Genomic DNA, 20,032 nt, shown 5'->3' on the forward strand with positions numbered 1-20,032 from the left:
TCCTTTTTTTCTTCCTATTAATTTAGCTAGAGTTCAAGTTAATGAATCATCTTCTTCTCTTCTTTTTTTCCAATTTTTTTTGGATTTGGGCTTTATTTTCCTTTTTGCAATGATGAACCAAACATAGAGTATGTGTTGGAATTTCAACAATATTGACGTACTAGTTAGTAGAATGCAGATACCAAAAAATATTTTGGTTTATAAGTCAAGACAGAAACATGGATGGATAATATGAGATGGCTTATACGAAATTGACTCGATAAGAGCTATTGTTATGTACCCTGACAGGAATGCTATTCTTTTTTCGTTTCTTTTTTTGTTCAACATGAACGTTTTTTTTTTTTGGGAATTTTGTTTAACATGAACTGATTTCATAAATGTGTACATATGTGAGAAATGAGAAGATCTGGGTTGAAAGCGAAAAAATCGAAACAACTAGGAAAACCCAATTCAAAAATATTAAATAGTTAGAGAATAGGCACTACAACAAACTCTCAATGTTAAGTTCTACAAAGGAGCACGGATCAGGAATGTCGAAGTTGTTTAACACCTGAAAAGACATGAAAAATAATAGAAAATTAAGCTAATTATGATAGAAATGAAGTATGAACATGATCCCCGTCTTTGATTAACGTTATGATACGTACCTCTGGGTGCACAATGCCGAAAGTTCCAATGTTCTTCCCTTTATAAATGATGCTTGCTTGTCTACGCGGAAGAAACTCGGGTTCCTTTCAGTAGATGTAAATAGTAAGTGAATGATTCATTCATACAAAACCAACAAAGGTATAGCAAAAGAAAAATGCAAATGAAAGAATATACAACTCACATCTGAAGGTTTTATGAAGTACCCACTGTCGTCACCAATAGGAACAAAAGCAGCACCAATCGACTCCATAACTCTGTCCACCAAGCCATGAATCAACTGCATATTGGAAACCCAAGTTAAGTAATGTGCAATTATACCCCATTTATCTTGTTGCAGAAAACAAAAGAATTTAACGGGTTAGGAATATAACATGACTTTTTTTTAAATAAAAAATAATTTAAGAGATCAGATTGTTTGTTTAACATAGAGCTATCCATCATCCCAGTTAAGTGTGTGTATAATCCAACATTACATATCCTTATACCACTTGAGCAAAACTTTTTATTAATAGTGACTAGTTTTTGAAATAGGTGAGACCAAACTGTGTATACCAAGGGTTTAGTATCGTACCTCAAATCCAGAGCTAGCACCACAGAAAAGAGCTGCTAGTTGGCGTCGATTTGACGCACCGACATCTTTCTTCTCATCCAATAGTGCTATATCACCCACTTCGAAAATCTTCAACAAAGTGAAAGTGAGAAGAAATTTAGAAAGAAGCTTACAATTTATCAAAGGAAAAAAGGGACAAACCCACATGAGAACAAATCTTGCAAAAGCAACATAACACTATAACATATACCTTTATGGGCTTTGGATGATCTTTGTTGTGACCAACAGTTTTCAAAACACCAGGCATCAGACTGGTTCGAACAAGTTCAAAATCAGACGATCGAGGATTTCCAACAACCACTGCTTTTGATTTATCATCTTTACGATTTAACATGGCAAAATTTTCTCTCCATGAGCCCAATATAAATGTCAAGACCTCTGTGAACCCATCCATTGCAATCTGAACACAATTTTGAGGAAACATAAAACAAGAATAAATCACACTTCCATTAAGTAAACTATGGAAAGGTACGCATAAAAATGTTATTTATCAATTGAAAAGTTTTTTTTTCACACCTCCAATTTTATGCGGTCAGTGAGCTCATTCAAGGCTAGTGGCTTCAAAGATGCAGGCTTTCTCTTTGGGATATTATTATATCCATAAGCAATTGCAACATCCTAAACAAGAGAGAAAAATGCCTCATTAAAGAAACATGGCAAAAGGTTTGGTTTATAATCCAATTAGATAGTTATGAATGATTATAGTTGAACCTCCATAACATCACAAGGATGAAGAATGTCACTTCTAGTGGGAGGTACAAATACAGTGATATCGCCTGATACAGACTGCTCGGCACGCAATTGCATTCGATTCAACAAGTCAGTAACCTACATGGTAATAAAAGTCAGTAACATACATAATAGTTCCTATTTTAGATCATAAGTCTTAGTAAAACTCGTATAAAAACTGAGTGGAACTAATACCATACAGAAAATGTCAATCACATGACGAGCACTAAGCAAATAATAACCTTATTGCAGACATCAGTAAGCAACATTAAAGAATAAAGCAGGAATAGATAAAACGCAGTTATTGACATACCTCTTCCGCTTCCAAAGAGACTCCAATTGTACCATTAACATATGATAGAGAAACATCCATGTTGTAGATTGATAAATCAGGATAGATATATGACTTTCCATCAGAATATATCACTTTAACAGGTTCAATCTCAAACTTTCTTTCACAATATGCTGAAAACGCTGTCACCTAAAAGAAAATAAATTGAAGCCATCATTCACTAATAAGCGAGAACCAAAACTAGCAAATAAATGCATCATAAACTTTCAGCTTCTTACTATTGTGTTCAGAACAATCTTGGCCTTTGTCAGATCAGTAGCTGTACATTCTATGAAAACATTCTTCGTCTTCAAAGTGATTGCTGAATGTGCACCATTAATAATGGGGGGTAAAGACAAAACAGTTCTGCCAAAATGAACTTAACATCACTCATCAAGATTTAAAAATAATGCTAAGCCATATGTCTATATAGAGTCAACAAGACTATATTACACATTCGAAACAGTATTATGAACTCAACCTCTTAACAATACAAGGAAAACCGGAGGTTGATAAAAGGTGATTAGAAATGACCATAATAATGAATGAATGAGAAAGAAATTATCATACCTGTTGTTATCATATAAAACAGGAAACACCGGTGAGTTCTCTATTATGTGCAAAAACTTCTTCAGTTTCAAATCCGACTGCAAGAATACAGTGGTAAAATATGGATCAAGATACTTTACTTTCCTAATGTCATTCATGAGTCATGATTACTAGGGCATATAAAACAGGAGATTCTGAACAAGGATGTGCACGAAATAGCTATTATTGCAATGGTTTCTAAAATGACTATTCTAGTTTGGTCTAGACTAACTATAACACTTCCAGAAAGGGGAAAAACGAAAAAGAAAGAAAAAGATGAAAACAAAGACAGATTAAAAAGCATCCAGTTAAGAACTCACTCTGTAAAATTCCATGAGCTCATCAGCTCTGAAGTTCTTCGCCTAATATAGAAATCAAAACAACATGATATTAGTGCTAACAATAACCATTAACAAGTATCTTCAAACTATTAGAGAGAGAGAGAGAGAGAGAGAGAGAGAGAGAGAGAGAGAGAGAGATTAGAAAATCATAGTCATATAAACTACTAAATTGAGAATAGTAAAAAACTTATAAAAGTACCTGTTTCAGAGGCACAAAATTTATACTTGAAGGTGGCAAAGACTGAACGTGGAAAGAAAAATGTAAGTCAACAGTTGGTAGTATTGTCGTCTTAGATACATGAAGTAGAATTTAGCAACCAAAGAAACACATGAAAAGTTATTTCATTGAAACTTGTGTTAATATCAGGGGATCTTCGGCTAGAAGTTTCTATTTTTCATTCCTAGAACTGAAAATTCCGGCATGGAATCTAAACTATTACCATAAATTAGTACAAAATTCAATACCATGTGAGCGCTCAAACAAAAAAAAAAGATTGTAGAATATAAAACCATAGCAAAGAGAACAAATTTCAAAAGCCCACCTCATATGTGAAAGGGGCTTGCAATGTATCCAAGTCATGAGTCCCAATGGCAACTAGAGTTCTTCGCCTGTAAAATGATTAGAATATGTAAGCATCTCAACTGATAAACCACAGGAAATCTTTGGGCAGAAAGACAAGCAGTAGCTCTTATCATAACTTCATGCATTCATTCTGATTGGTCTTGCTATTCTTACCCTTGTAGCACTTAAACAAACTATTCTGATTTCTTTTGTATTCTAACATTTTTATCTAGTGTAAATGATCATGTAGATTCCAAATTTTTCACAGAGAAGTATGACTAAGCCAATCCAATACAACATAAAACGGCGATAAAAATAAATTATCAAAGAAATATTTTAGAGCAACAGAATACAGAGGAGATGGGAGCAACCGATCGAGAGCATGCCAAGCTAAATTCAGAATCAGACCTATGAGTCAGAAAACATTACCGGCAGATATTTTGATGAAGCTTGTCTTGGAGATCAATGAAGCTGTTATAACTTGCTTCAGTGAAGGTAACGCCTCTTAAAACAGCACAGACAACATGAGGGCGAATGGAAGATGTCTGCAAGTTGAAAAAGGGGCCTCTATGAACTAAACAGTATCACCAACCAGAAAATAAAGAACACCAACCCTTTTCATAGATCATATAACTACCTCTGGTTTTACATGCATTTTAATCATGGACTCCTTACTAATGTTGGCCAACTTGTATGTAGGAACCTCCTCTTCCCTACTGAAAACACGGAGCGCTTGAGCCAGCCCTTCAAGGCAAAGTAAATCGTATCTGCGTATAAATCAAATAACAAACTTGTTCAACCCTTTATATATTATGTGATGTGAACATCATACAACAATTAATTATTGTCATTAATTCCTACAATTACTGCTTGATAGTCTGAAATAGAGCCTACCCACTTAAGCAAATAGAAGCAGTATGTTATCTAAAATATTTGGGCTCAACTCAAGGATTATATATGTTGATATCAAAATCTCAAACCAACCCATGAAATGGATTAGGGTAAAACATCAAGTTTCAATCAAAACAGACAAATAAGAAAAAGAATAACAAAAGCTACCTACCTATTTGCGGGAACTTCGATTTTGTAAATAACTTCTTCATCTTCGTCAACTGCATCATCGTCCAAATGCTTTTCTTTTCTAATAATTGCTTTCTCAGTTGTCTACAAACACAGCATTATTAATTAATCATTACAAATTTTGAGAAACATCTCAAAGAAAGATATATATCAGAGAAATACAAAAACAATGTAAGATAAAGCAGCAAAATTGCTTACAACGTCGTCCAGCTCGATGCCGAAACTGAAGCATACTTCTTCAAACTCTTCCTGAGCTGTCACATTATTCAATTCAAACACACACAGACAAACGAAAGTGAATAATTCCTTAAATATGCGATGAAGAGAGGAGTGAGAAATAATGGGAAGACTGCGAGCTCACTGTAAGTTCTTCCTAATGCTGCAAACAGACGATCCCGTCCCACGCTGACTGTAGGCATGGCGGACTTTGATTACTCTCTCCGATAGCGCACACAGACTGCCAAGGGCGAAGCCAGGGTTTAAAACCTCGGGCTGTTTTGTGAAATCCCCGAAAACCTTAGGAATTATTAGTGTAAATAATTCTTCTTTTTTTTTTTTTTTTTTTTTTTTTTCTAAAGCTTGCGCGAGATAATTAGACCAAGGAAAAAGACAAGTCATATTTTTCTTCGATTAATTCCTTCTGTTTTGACCCTTTCACACCCCAAATTATGTATATAATAATTTGCAAAATGCTTGTACATATAGAAATATGCACACGAGAACTATAAAGAAGTAACGATCCTTTTTAACTTTTACAAATTCTTTGTATCCCTCAATTAGTAAATTAGAAAAAACCCCTTGAATACTAATTTTACATAAGAACACTAGAGAGGTCAGTTGGAGAAAAAAACACCTTTGGCTAATCACTTTTTATTTTCTAATTAATTCTTAGTGTATTTCCATTTTTCTATTTAAAACTACAGCGTGGATCAATATTAGTTCAGACCCCTAATTAATGCATTGAACGATTTGTAAAGCAACAATTACCCGATTAAGTTTTTTCTTTCAATCAATATCGTAGGTACTTGATTAAATAAACATCTTATGGAGTTTCACTAATACTTCCATTGCTTTTTATGGATTCTCTCAATTTTTCTATTCCAATATCGACATTTTCTTCATGTTTTTGTGTTTCCGGACCCTCAATATTTCCGCCGATACCACTAGAATCCATTCAAGTATAATAACGTAAGACATTTTATCGCTAGTCGCTTGCTAGTTTGTTGGCTTTGTGTTACATCCAAAGCTCAACATGTCTTAGGTTTGATTGGCATCGAATTCGTGATAGACTACCATGAATGGAATATTTCAGGTATTCTAAAATACCTCTTTTTTTATTTTTTTATTTTTTATTTTTTACCTGACTAGCATCCGTGCGGTGGTAGAATAAAAATTAAGTTCCTCTTTTAACCACTCGAGCTACAAAATTCTTGCAAAATAATGATCTTTTTGAATTTTCTAAGTTCGTTTTAATCAATGTAAGTACATTCAAACACCAAATTTATGCACATAATAATTTACAAATATGCTTGCAATATAGAGAAGAAATAATGATCCTTTTGTGAAGCGAACGGTGCGTCCTTTCTCAGTTAGCCTTTCCCCGAGTGGGGTGTGCTCTTTTCTGTTTCAGTTTCTATGGGGTTTTGGACTTTCAGCCCCCCTTCTTGCCTTTCGGCTTTTTCTTTTTAAGTATTATTCAGACCATAAATAAAAAAATAATAATCCTGAGAGGTCTTTTCAAGCTAATGACATATACAAAATTTGGGTTCAATTACTCCAGTCATTCATAAAACATCTGTCATTTTGTAAGTGTTTCTGGACAATACTATATACACATAAGAATATGCTATCGCTGCTTTAGTTTATCAGAAGAAACTTGTAATCTTACAATATACTCATCAACCGAACAAAAGACCAGAAAGAAAAACTGTGCACATTTGTTGGATTAATATGAAATCTTAAACGCTATTCTGTTGATACACAAAACATGACCATCATATAATGGATGATCATAACTGGTCAGTACCAGGCTCACAACTGACCTGTTCGTATGTCCCCGTCAAGACGTTCCGCATTAAGAGTCCCAGGAAGCTCTCTAAAGTCTTCATTGAAAATAGAATACGCACTGCAATTTTCAAACCACAAAATAAGATCCTGAAAGATTGAGATATTGACATTGTTCACTGAGAAATTTATTAAGAGGTAATAAAATGCAAAAAGACCTATTGTGTGTATGGAAGGACACACAAGCTACCATGACACAGATGCGTGTGGGCACAGTGGGGAAGGAAGGGAAGGAGCGATAATTAGGAACTACCAGAAATATTTGAGACATTTTTGGCTGACCAATAAATTACAAGAGGATGATAAGGGAGTCTTCAACAAATATCTAAGCAATGTTCAACAAATACCATTAAGCACTGCAAGAATTTCCCATGTCTCCGCTTGCCACAAATTCGGAAGTGCTCAGGTAGTTCCTCGTGGAAGGAAAGATAACCTATGGTCATTTAATTGTTGCAAAACTTTTCTGTTTTTTTTATAACCCCTTCCAAACAGATCTCTGTTTAACTTCCTTCTTTTGATAGTGATGATGCAGTTTTTTCTAATAATTTAGCTTTCACTACAACCATAATTTACATGATCAAGAGCAAACGATTATATCCACAATAGACTGCATACCTGACTTCGCCAGGCTGCCGCTTTCCAAGATTCAGGAGGATGATACCAAAACCTGTGCCCAGTATCTGAATATAAAGCAATAACAAACATAAATGACATAAAAATTCAGTTTAGTGATCTGTGCTTTGAATAGAACTTAAAGAATGGCAGAACAAAGAGGTACTTTATAGAAGATACAGAGTGTGCGTTCATAAACAACAGAAACTAAGAGAAACGAGGAAACTTACATATAAAGGGCCAATGTCCCATCTATGGGCAACAGGTGCCAAAATAAACCACATAATGATAATAATCCACATCTTCACACTTAGAGAGAAAATTGCCATCAAAAGGATATCTATCAATGAAACACAAAAGAGCTTTCTGTCAGTACATTGTGTCTTTTTGGCAGATAACAAGAACTCAGCTTGATGCCTACCAGGAAGCTTCAACTTATCATGAAGAAAGCTGTACAATGTCCTCTTCCACTGGCTTGATGATTGTGGAAGCTGAAACTTCTGGAAATACAAAAATTAAGGGAATACCATCAGTTGAATCACTGTAAAATAAAATTGCATTAACTCTTTTCAATAGGAGAACTGATCCAACCATACCAGATCTTCATCATCGTCGTCATCATCAAATCCATCCTTAATATGCTTAACTGGTGCCTTTGGTTTGACAGCAACAATAAGGGAATCTTGACAATAAACAAAGATATGATAAGAAATCCATAGCTTGTCACCCAATGAGCCAAAAAACAAGGAATCTTAACTAAGAAATTGGTTTTCTCTATCATTCCAAGGTAACAAACCTCGCTCAAAAGGAAAAAACAAAGGCAAGGTCAATGAAAAATTTAAATGATGTGTTGCTTGTTAAATCAAGAACTATTTAACCTTGATCCATCAAAATCTGTAATTCAGGTAGCTGATTAAGTCAAAGTAGTCAGCAGTTTTGTAAAAGTAAATTCTACCAATAATATGGAATTAAACCACTCCTGACAACCAAATCACAATTCCTAAAAGTTTGGACAAAAATACAGTGAAAACTCCAAACAATTTCTAGATGAATGTGAGCAAGAAACCCATGTGAAGCTTACATGTACTTAACTATATATATAAGGAGATAAAAATATAAATCAAGTGATAAATATTATGACAAGACCAATACCACCATCACTGAGTTGTAGGTACACATCATGCCCACTTTTGCTATCATGCAAGACATTGCCTCCCAATATAATCCTCAACTTCTCGATTGGTAAATGGCCATTCTCAGCTATCAATTTTCTCAAATCATGTACCTATTTATGACAGAAAGTGTAAGCTCATTAACATGTGATGACATTCAACTTTAAATCTCACACATCAGTGCTATTAAAGTCATATTTTTCCGTATAACAACATACAATTAAATTCTATGAAACAATAAATCTTTTAAAACATTAAGAATCATCAGATATATATTTGGTTCGGATAGATATTTTACAGAAAGCATGGGATTAGTTATGTCAGAAATCTCAGATTAGCTACAACTAATTGTAGTGTTTGACAAAATCACAACGTAAAGGTAAAGCAATGAATTCGTGAGAAGTACATGCTCTAAAGTAATCCGCACACACATATATATAGGGTTATTACACAATCACCCTTGAGATTTAACATGTTGACTTCAAACCCTGCACTTCCAGACTTTACAATACAACAACTTGCCAGTTTTTAGTAATCATAAAACATTTCCACATCACTCCAAGAGCAACACTCAGCCTGCTGTAACTCCTCATCAAAATATCAGCACGAAGATCAAGAAATTAACCCTGCAAATGTGTGTATGAAATCGTGCTGGTGCGGATGTCCACACTCCAGAAACGCACTCCTTGTGTACCAAAGTGCATTCCCAAAAATTGATAGCAAACACTAGTATTAGATTTTCTGAGAGATTGCTTTAATTAATTGAAGCGGAAGCATATAAAGCTTAGAGGATTGGTTGTCCCAACAAATGCAGACCCAGGGAGAGTGAGAGAGAGAGAGAGCAGTTATCATGCCATCATATGCTCCTGGTTGTTTAACCAAAATTTATTGTTTAACAAGAGCTAAAATACAAGTGAATTACAAAAAATCACTGACGTAACTATCATTAGATGTAGGATTTCGTTTTCTTATTTTAAGGCTTCACCCTCTAAGTAACCAAGAGTTAAACAAATATTGGCACCTAATGCAGGGTTTAATTAACGAAAGAGAATGACATACCAATACTATCCCAATTGACACTTCCATGTTGTGAAATATTGGAATCACTCAACAAGATGGCAAATGAAACTGCTTTATGGGGCAGGCTCTATAGTTGAACTCCACAGGTAAGAGGCTCCGTTAAATGGTAAAATAAGAACATTTGTCTAAAGCAAGGAATTTAGCCTCACCGTACGGAACAACACAGATCCTTAAGTCCCAGAGTTTTGTCATCACATAAGGCGGAAAAGGTTGTGGATTGTAATAAAGCAACCTAATTGAAGCGTCTATTTCTTAGAGGCAATGCGATCTCATCAAATCTATCGCATGCATTCCTAATTTATTAGGCAACATGCTTCTGGTCCATGTAGAGGTCTCCGGCAAAGAGAAACATATACACACCCTTAATGCTAGCAGAAGAAAAAGACCCCTGATTCTAGGTTCAATTAGCTCCCTGACACATTGGTCTAGAAAACCCAATATGAGTCCATAAGACTAGGAGACCAACAACAGTGAAAAGAAGATTCCACAAACAATTGGTCATGTCTAACAACTGGTTAATTGCTTGACTTGGCCATTGTTTCAAATTTTCAATTTTCCTCTTACCAATGGGTGTTAAATTCATGGAGTCACAAACAGCCTCAAACAATCAAGAATTGCTAATCTGGGTCTCAATCAATTATGCATACAAACCATTACAATGAACAGAAAATGAACGAACATAACTACTTTTCCACATGCAATCTGAGTCTCCGGGGTTTCATCATGCTTCCATATACAAACATACACAGATGTTAAAAGAGAGACGGGCAAGAAATACGTACTCTGATGGGAGAAGGGACATGGAGACGAGAAGGGGGAGCAGGGCCTATGGTCCTCACAACGATCTCCACCTTCTTCTGAAACTCCTCTTCACCATTGTTGATGCTTTTCCTAGAAATGGGCATCAACTCCTGCTCCTCCACAATCTCATCCATAACATATCAACCACCAGCGCCACCACCACAATTCTTTTCTGGGTCTCCGTCGACCGTCACCAAATTCACAGACACCGGCGTCCGTACAGTTGCAGCGGAGTCCGTTCGCGGGCTTTGGTTTTGGGCGTTTCTGTCAAGCTCGCAGCAGTCAGAAGAGAAGCAATGGACCGGGTTTGATGGGTAATTGGTTCGTACAATGGTTCGGGTTTCACACATCCAGACCCAGCCGGAATAGGATCAGTTTCTCCCTAATATGCAATGGTCAAGCTTGGTTTGGGTCCAGAATCGAACGAGTCCTCGTACCCCAATTGCGCTTCAATTTTAACAAATTGGCCCTTGTTTTTCTCGGTTTAACTACTCATTGGGCTCGTTTGGCACTGCTTCTCTAGGAAGCACTTCTGATCATAAGCGCTTCTAATAAAAACGTTTATATTATAAAGTTGTTGAAAACATAAAAAATCGAAGTGCTTCCTGAAGAAGCACATGACAGGTGCTTCTCCAAAAAGCGCTTCCATGGCCCAGAAGTACTTCTAAACTTTTCTACCAAACTCTGTCAAAAGCGCTTTCGATTGTTAGAAAGCACTTGTAGCCCTTTCAGACGCACTCCCAAACAAACTTTAAGATGGGTCATAGGTTCAAAATCCATCTCCCTCAACATTGCTTGTATAAAAATAGAAGATGTATATATGAATTTCAGTTAAGATTTTTTCGGTCAACGTATTTCACCACTAATAGGAATGACTAATGCATGTACAATATGATCAAAATAAACTAATCTATAAAGAAAAACTAGAAACCAACCCCTCATCAATCCCACCACCACCCTCAACCCCATCGTCATCCCTCACCACCCTAACCCTCCCTTGTTTCTGATATCTATAAAGAAAGATATAAAGATTCTTTCTCTTCTTTAATTGCAGCAAGATTGCTCTCTCAAGCAAACAATCTAAGGAAGAAAGAAGAAGGATTAGGTGCAGAGGGATTGAAATTTCTACAGAAACCCTCCATTTCCTCTTTTCTGTTGAGACTAGAGGGCTCTACGTTCCCCCAACCATGAGACTGGGACAGAGGGTGGAGGATGATTGGGGTTCATGGCTGTCGAAGAGAGAGAAGAAAGGTGTTTTAGACTCGAAAGGACGCTTTTACCCCTCATTTTGACGGACAAATAGACAAAGTTGGATGACAGGACCTAATTGCAACTGTTTGTCCAGTTAAAGGATGTAATTGGCACGAAAAAAAGTTAACGGACCCAATTGCAACTGGGGGCCAAATTCAGGGACGTCTACAGTAGATAACCCTATGTCTATTTATACTCACTACAGATATATAGATAAATTGTGCAAAAACTACTATTACAATGATCATTTGTATGGGGATGAGGTCACAATCTTTAGTTTCTTTGATAATGTACTTCGATTCCAAGGCTTTCAAACTTCACTTGGCCGAATTGGTGGCGTAATGTGTCAGGAAAGGCATCCATGAGCCCGATCTCGACGTATGTCCATCATAATAGGAACCTTATTTGTTTGGCCCTATGAACTTTATTGACTTGGAGACTCTAAAAGTCTTAAAACCCTCTTACTTTGCCTTCCAACTCCAACCCAACCTCGAAAGTTTTGTCTTTCTTCATGACTCTTATTCTATGAAGAATAGACATCACTCCGAAAATCATCGAAAGTATATTTGACCATTGCGCCCTCCTCGAAACCCTTGACATGGGACGATGTCACGGGTTTCGATACTTGAGGATCCATGCTCAGAAGCAAAATAGGTTTAGGGCATTGAAGGTGGGAAATTGCGATGCCGAGGTTCATGGTATTAAGATTGATGCCCCAAGCCTTCGATCTCTTTTAGGGAAAACAATATCCTTGGAAGCTATGGTTCTTGTTCTTCCCAAGAGTTTCCCACACTACTACTCTTCAAATTGGAGAATGAGAGTGGATGGGGGTAATTATCATCTTCACTACTCTTCTCCAAGTCCTGATGACCTTCACCTTCTGCAAAAGGTATATAAATTTATGGTGGTTTACAAAATTATGAGATATATGCTTATAGAAAATGACAAAGAATAAGCTCGTGTGGTCTAATATTTGTTAAAATCATTGCATAAAGAGACTTTAACTATAGCTTATGAGACATAAGAATAATAAATAGTATGGAATATAGATAAGAATATAAGAGATTAGGTAAAAGGGAATAACATATGTTGTGCACTACTCTTAATAATACATACATTTTATGGTAAATCATAGATTCGATAACATCTCAACGAAGCCTCTTAAACCAACAACTTATGTTTGAACTTTTTTTCATCCATGCTGTAAATGTTCATCACTGTTTCTTTTGTAGTCCCCTCCATGTGCACAACCCAACTCTCCGTCTATAATATTAAACATTGGATTTAGTTGGAGGAACAAATTAAACTTGTCAAACTATACAATTTAAATTGTTTATCCAATATTTCATGTCAAGAAAAATAACATGAAAAATATTATATAATTTTGAAAATAAAAAAAATTGGAAAATATTCTTGTCACCAGAATAATCTTTGAAATCATATTTGAAATGATTACATTATTATAAATAAATAAAATGTTTCACTTCCACAAGTGACAATTTATGTGACCTATGACTTAGTTGTGGAAATATAAGATCTAAGTTCAAGACTAAGTTGAATAAAAGTAAATTAAGACCAAAATAGTTGCAGAGTTTATATCCCAAATGTAATTTGAAAGAAAACAATTACCCAAAAGTATCTTTGAAGAAGATTGTTGCTATAGATCTTGAAACTGTCAGTTGTATCTTTTTTCTTCAGTTGTCACACATCTAATTAGAAACAAACGATAACTAGTCCTCAAAATGGCTTCGCAAACTTCAAACCCTAAGATATGAATTTGTGTGACAACGACCAATGAAAAAACAACAAAATTGGCACGCGATGTAGTTTAGGTAGAAATGGTACCTTAGGAGTTGCTTGAGTGCTTCCACAAAATGGCCAAGCTAGTAGTATTTAGAGAAGAATTATATCCTGATTATTTGGTAACTGGAATAACACAATGTAAATAAAAATAAAATTTATACAACAAATATATAGTTGTATTCTTCATTGGATGATAAATATTTAAAATCCACTTATAGCAAAGAATGATTAGCATGCATGAATCTAATTTAAAAAAAGATAAAATCTCCTTATTGGAACATTTACAACCAAGATTAATTTGCATGCATGAATCTAATTATAGATTGTCAAATGTCCTATTGGAAATCCATTTACAACAATGAATGATATGTATGCATGAATCTAATTCAATATTATTGTCAAATTTCCTATTGTAGCACATGGCTAAATTATCTTTACAATAATGTTTTCTTAAAATTTGTTGGAAGATGGTTGGAATTTGTTTTAATTTCCAAACATATAAATGACAATAAGTTTTTACTTGTTGAACCAAAAGTAAGTTGATAGCCCAAACTCATCCAAAGCCCAATATGAAGGTATGACCTTAAACTAGGTAAAAAAACTAGTCGATAGACGAGATAACATTATGATTTCTTTTTGCTCAACATGAATATCCTTTCCTATGGCAAGCCCATGATGAGGAAGGACATCCTACAAGTGCCAATTAAGTTGTGATTAGAGTCATTATCTTGCTACAAGTGCCATACTTTTCCCTTTCGTCTCTTCAAGGTAGCTTTCCCTCAATCCCTAACACCATTTTCTCTCCCACTCACACAGAAATCCCAAAAAATATCTCTCTTTTCCTTGGTTGACGGGTTCTACTCTTTGGTGACCCACAATGGAAGAAGACGCTACACAGTTGTTCATCCAGCTTGGGGATAATCTAGGGTTGGGTGACCTAAGTAACGGAGTCCCACTAATTGGGGTCCTCATGGCTGATAAGGCCTCAAACGGAGGAGCGGTGAAAAGAATCCTAAGAAAGGCATGGGAACCTTTTGGTGAAGCAAAGATCTCAGTGGTCAAAGACAAACTATTGGCAATAACGGTGGAATTAGAGGTGATGGCTGAGAAAGTCCTAGGGAGTGGCCCTTGGGCGGTCATTGGCTATGCCCTTAGCACTCATCGATTGCAAGACGGTATGGCCATTGAAGAGGTGGACCAACACTCAATTACCTACTGGGTGTAGGTGAGTAAGATCCCACTGGAGAAGCTAAATGAAGCTAACGATTGAAGGATAGGTGCTAAGCTTGGTAGAGTGGTGGACGTTGATAACCCATACTAGGAGGAAGGCTACCGTGGCTTCATGAGGTTAAAGGTAGAGCTTGATGCTAGGAAACCATTAGTGGAAGGATTTTGGTTTTCCTAGTCTAACAGGATGGAGACTTGGGGTGAGATAAGTGATGAACGCTTGGCGGACTATTGTTATCACTGTGGTAGGTTGGGCCACTCTAATGATACATGGAGATTTCCTTAAGGAGGCTTTGGAATTTTCACCACAGACCTGCGTGCCAAAGCATATAAACCAAATCTGAGAACAAATGGTGGTGGTAGGGATGAAAGGGGGATGCTATCTCCACAGGTAGAGGTGGTGCGTGATAACCAGGTCCTGAGGCTTGGCAGATTGCAAATGGGTCAATGAGGTGGGCGACAAAGGAGAGGAGAATGACAGACCATTCCTGTAGTGGAGCACAACACTACAAACTTTGAGAATGACAGAGTCCTGATACCGCACCACCAAATCGGCATGTATGCTAATGTTACGACAAATATCCATGACAGGTGGAGGCCACAAAAATATGCTACCCCTGAAGCTAGCTCATCAAATAGGAGGCCAATACTTTGTGCAAATGAAATTCAAAATTGGCTTAGACTTGGTTCTACGTGTTATGAGCCCAATCCTGAGGTTTTTGTTGGGCCTTGCAGTTGGATCCTCCTTGGCCTAGTGTCTGGTCCCATTGTTACTCAGCCTTTCGAGCAAAATAGTCTAGGGTTTGCCAGCTCTGTAAGCTCTACAAGACAACTTGAAGTAATAGATGAGGTGAGCCCACATGTAAATTGCCTCAGTGTGGTTGCCTTGGAAAATATCCTCTTTCTCTACAACAGCGGGCTAGGCTTTATGGAACGATAAAATTGAGCAACCCTCCTCTAGTTAAGAACCTAAGGATCCAAGAATATGTGACTCCTACAAAGCAGAATGTGACCAAGGTTTTAAATTAGGAGGATTTGGTGAGGAAATCAAATAGACAAGTAGACATGGACCTCCTTACTGTCCATGAAACCCCAAAACGTGGGAAAGTTCCAAAATTAAAAGGGGTGGAGCATTCAGAAAGGGATTAAGAAAGGGCGGTGAGTGGCTCAGGCAAACTAAACACGTTTAAAAGAAGAGGTGGAAAAGGCAGAGGAAGGCACGGGAGAGGAGGTCCCAGCATGGGAAGAATCAACATGTTCAATGAGGAAAACTTTATGGAGGTAAGAATTAGGGGTGGGCACGGTTCGATTCAGGCTAATTTTCGCCTCAAATTGGAATCGAAACTGGTACTATTTACCCGATTCAGTTTGGTTCAATTAATTTTTTTTTATTTTATAAAACTATAGGGTTCTGGTCTAGTTCGATTTTGAACTGGATTATTATTATTATTATTTCAAATTATTTTTTATACAAATTTCAACTGAAATTTTATTTCTTTGGCTTGAAAATTAACAAATTATCCAATTTCATACAAAAAGAAATATTGGGGCTAGAAAAGAGAGATATTTTGGAATTGAGCTTGGGTAAATATTAGTTATGAGATTAAAAATATAGCATTTGACATTAAATATTAAAATGATATATTTTTTAATTTGACTAGTCCAGTTCTGCCCAGTTCGGTTTGTTTGGGTATAGAACTGGAATGAGAACTGGTTAGAATCGATCCGGTTCAGTTTTTTGAATTGAGTTTGACTTTTTGGTCAACACCATTTTTTTTTCTTCAGTTTTTTCCTGACCGGTTTGGTTCGATTGATCGGTTCTTCGGTTTCGATGTCCACCCCTAGTACGAATTGAGGAAGTTGTTGTTGACCCGGCGTATTGCAGTGTTGATGGAGTTTCAAATCACCTTAATTTGTCAATACCTGTAGTAGAAATACATATAATATAAAGCTAAATAGTTAGAATAACATTCTTTAATAAATACACATCATAAACACATAGATTGAAAACTACAATGACATGACCGAACCCAAATTCTACTTTGGAATCAGCGCCGAACCTTGTGCGTATCCGACACCTGGCAGATGCCGAGCACACTTGACCAAAATGCCCTTATAAGTTTCAAAATTCTTTTTCAAGTTTGACTTCTGCTGAAAATTCGGCAGAGTCTCCCCTGTAAAATGCTCATTCCCCAAAATTTTTTATTTGTACAAACTCAATTATAATATTCACAATCTTCAGCAGGCAATACACAAATAATTTTGAATGGCCTCAGGCCTCAATGAATCAAGTAAAACATTTCACCCTCTAAAGGGATCAAGCCATATGTAGTTCTTCCACTTATTATATTTGCACACAAGTAGGCTACTCAAAGAATTTCCTCAAACCCATGAATCAATTTATATTTTACTTGCATAAATCATATGCAAAAACAAACAACTCATAAAGCACTTTTAAAAACCATTCATTCCTTGCCTCATAAAATCAAAAAAATAGGTATTAAAACTTTTACCCAAAAATACCAAGATAAAATCCTCAATTTTAGTTTAAACCTCTTAAAACCCAAATATTTCCCACCTAGGCGTACCCCCATTCATATTCCGCCAATTCCTTTAGTATACCGTCAATTCCAAGTACCCTGACTGTTACATCCTCGCAGGCCTCGGAGACACAAAGTCATCCCGAGCCGCAATTCTCGCAAGACTCAGGGGACACCTAGTCAACTTGAGCCGCATTCCTAGCAGAACTTGAGGGACATGCAGTCCCCCCAAGAATGCACATCCTCGCACCACACGGTTTAGGCGTTCCTGAAACTCGTGGGGCATTCTGTTTCAAAGGCAGCTGGGGGGGGGGGGGGGGGGTACTCTTGAGGTGGGTTTGAAAACCATATTCCAAATCTTTTCTCAACTTTCCAAAAATCAATTCACAACTATCTTCAAATATCGGAAATAATATTTAGGAATACCATAAAATACTATAATATAATCTCAAATATCAAAATAATAGAGATATTCACAATTAGCGATATATATATATATATATATATATTCATTCCATAATCATATACATCCATAATAGATTGCATGGTAATATAATCAATGAAAAGTAATAACCTTTAAAGAAAATCCCATATCGAATCAATTTCCAATCTAAACTCAGTATGCAAGAAATTCCATACTAAAAGAACTACGTACTCTTAAAAACAAATGTCCATTGATTTACTAATAATCATAGCCGAGCTCAAGGCTCACTTTCACAACCCACCAATTTGATATTCCAAGCTCGCCCAATTCATAACTTCAATTATCAATATAATATCCAAGGATTTCCATAAGATACTATAACAATCTCTTAATCCCAACATAATCAGAATAACTCAACTACCGGTTAAGACTTGTTTACATGGTCATTCTAGTACTTCTCGAAGGGTAAAACTACCTTGGAAGACTCACGGTCAACCGAGGGGTCAAACTGTCCAAACTTGGTCAATCGGGCCCGCGGGGCCCACGACCTCCGATTCCCGATCCGGAAGTTCCTATAGATCAACAACATTTAGGATACACGTACTGCAAGATTGGTTCGAATCAAATGATCGGATCGCTCGCGATCGCACAATCAGACGGTTATCGTTTAACACAAACTTTAAGTTATTAAATCAGAACATCCGGAGCTCCGATTCACAATCCGCGAAATCCTACACAATCCTAGGAATGCCTAGATCAACATATACTAAATTGGAGTCGATCCAACGGTTCGAACATATCAAACCCAAATAACGCCTAATATGCGATATCCGATCGACGATCAAACGATAACCAATTTCCTATCCGAGCATACCGTCGTGCTTGGGACGACATGAAGATGATTTTAGGACTCAAGGACTAGCCAAAAAGTGGCCCAAGCGCCGCCACACGCGTGGGTGTCCAAAGCGATTATGGCGATTGGAAAATCTCCAAACCGCCGATCAAGACTTATACCTACGTGATCACCATATAGAGTGGAGCAACTTTTGTTCTTGGACCTATCCCAAAAAGTCGACGGAAGTTGCTGGAATCGGAGGTTGAAAACCGGCCAAACTATTATCGCTTAATTACCCACCAATACTCAAAAATTTCTCCGAAATATCACAACCAACAGCTAGAACACCTCGAGAGGATAAGAAAGCATACTTGGATCGCAAGATTTGGCTGTCGGAATCACCCTAATGAGCTTCCGAAAAATTACATAAAATCTGTCAAAAACCGGCCAGATTTCTTGAATTTTCGGCGGCCTGGTTGAGCGGTGGAGGTGGCGACAGGGTGGGGCTGGAAGAGGAACTCACGGCGGTCCTTTTGGGACCGGTGCTGCCCCAAGTGGCGATTGTGGTGGCTCTTAGAGCCATCGCCTGGAGAAGAAAAAAAACGAGGGGGAGGGGGCTTGCGACGAGAGAGAGAGAGAGAGAGAGAGAGAGAGAAATCAGGTTTTAAAAAAAAAAAAAAAATCCCTTTTCAAAAAATTTACGATTTTGCCATTGGACTATTTTTTATCATAACTTCTTCGTTACGACTCCTATTTGAGCCCACTAAGTGTCTATGGACTCATTTAAGCGTGCTCTACGTAACGGTACAACTGAAATTCCCAAATTCTTTCCCGGACAAAAAGTCAATTTTTAAAGCTTTAAAATATTCCCGGAGTAAAATTGTCTTTTACTTGAATACTTGAATAATTAAGTATTAATTTAGAATTGGGTTATTACATACAATCAAGTTTACCTTGAGAGGTAATAAAGTAAAAACACCTAAGATTCTTTATTGCCTCTTGATCAAAGTACAAAGAGATATGAGATACTTTTTCGTGTATGAGAGAAAAGAAAACGTAGGGCTATTTTGTTAGGCCAAACAAAAGCCAAAGAATAGGGTTTAAGATTAATTGGTAAAATTCGACAATAAAAAAAAGGTAAAGTAGGCAAAGAGAATGCAAGTGAGGTGAAGATATATTATTAAATAAAAATATGTATTTTTTTAATTAACTTATTATATTAAAGTCAACCCAAAAAGGTTGGACTAATATTAAACAAAGGCAAGTCACAATGTTCGGCCAAAAAAAAAAAAAAAACAAAGGCAAGTTTGGTAGACTAAAATTTCTGGGGAGTA

General features: G+C 36.6%; 2 protein-coding genes across 2 annotated transcripts; both read right to left on the bottom strand.

Annotated features, from left to right (window-relative positions):
- Positions 1–411: 411 nt before the first annotated feature.
- On the bottom strand, positions 412–5,409 carry LOC110768803 (phenylalanine--tRNA ligase beta subunit, cytoplasmic-like). The gene is made up of 18 exons (XM_021972659.2): positions 5,251–5,409; positions 5,088–5,143; positions 4,873–4,973; positions 4,447–4,576; positions 4,239–4,354; positions 3,790–3,856; positions 3,447–3,488; positions 3,227–3,268; positions 2,889–2,965; positions 2,558–2,684; positions 2,301–2,468; positions 1,970–2,086; positions 1,775–1,876; positions 1,449–1,658; positions 1,220–1,327; positions 830–925; positions 648–731; positions 412–550 (listed from the first exon to the last, which is right to left on the bottom strand). The coding sequence occupies exons 1-18, from the start codon at positions 5,306–5,308 to the stop codon at positions 482–484; spliced, it is 1,770 nt and encodes a 589-aa protein (XP_021828351.2). The 5' UTR covers positions 5,309–5,409; the 3' UTR covers positions 412–481.
- Positions 5,410–6,637: 1,228 nt separating this feature from the next.
- Positions 6,638–11,069, bottom strand: LOC110768792 (ubiquitin family protein). Its single transcript, XM_021972647.2, has 7 exons — positions 10,600–11,069; positions 8,718–8,850; positions 8,162–8,247; positions 7,987–8,065; positions 7,796–7,905; positions 7,569–7,633; positions 6,638–7,014 (listed from the first exon to the last, which is right to left on the bottom strand). Exons 1-7 carry the CDS (start codon positions 10,750–10,752, stop codon positions 6,921–6,923), a joined length of 720 nt encoding a protein of 239 aa, XP_021828339.2. The 5' UTR covers positions 10,753–11,069; the 3' UTR covers positions 6,638–6,920.
- Positions 11,070–20,032: the final 8,963 nt, after the last annotated feature.

Source organism: Prunus avium, chromosome 5 (genome assembly GCF_965620075.1).
Source record: "Prunus avium chromosome 5, drPruAviu1.hap1.1, whole genome shotgun sequence".
Taxonomy (NCBI): domain Eukaryota; kingdom Viridiplantae; phylum Streptophyta; class Magnoliopsida; order Rosales; family Rosaceae; genus Prunus; species Prunus avium.

What these genes read in the sequence shown, in the direction of transcription:
- LOC110768803 (XM_021972659.2), bottom strand. Translation starts at nt 5,308, where the DNA reads ATGCCTACAGTCAGCGTGGGACGGGATCGTCTGTTTGCAGCATTAGGA. An exon ending in AGCATTAGGAAGAACTTACA is followed by an intron (nt 5,144 to 5,250) that starts GTGAGCTCGCAG and finishes ATAATGTGACAG; the next exon opens with CTCAGGAAGAGTTTGAAGAA. An exon ending in ACTTCATAAAACCTTCAGAT is followed by an intron (nt 732 to 829) that starts GTGAGTTGTATA and finishes ATCTACTGAAAG; the next exon opens with GAACCCGAGTTTCTTCCGCG.
- LOC110768792 (XM_021972647.2), bottom strand. Translation starts at nt 10,752, where the DNA reads ATGGATGAGATTGTGGAGGAGCAGGAGTTGATGCCCATTTCTAGGAAA. An exon ending in CCTACAACTCAGTGATGGTG is followed by an intron (nt 8,248 to 8,717) that starts GTATTGGTCTTG and finishes TTTATTGTCAAG; the next exon opens with ATTCCCTTATTGTTGCTGTC. An exon ending in CGGCAGCCTGGCGAAGTCAG is followed by an intron (nt 7,015 to 7,568) that starts GTATGCAGTCTA and finishes TGAAAATTGCAG; the next exon opens with TGCGTATTCTATTTTCAATG.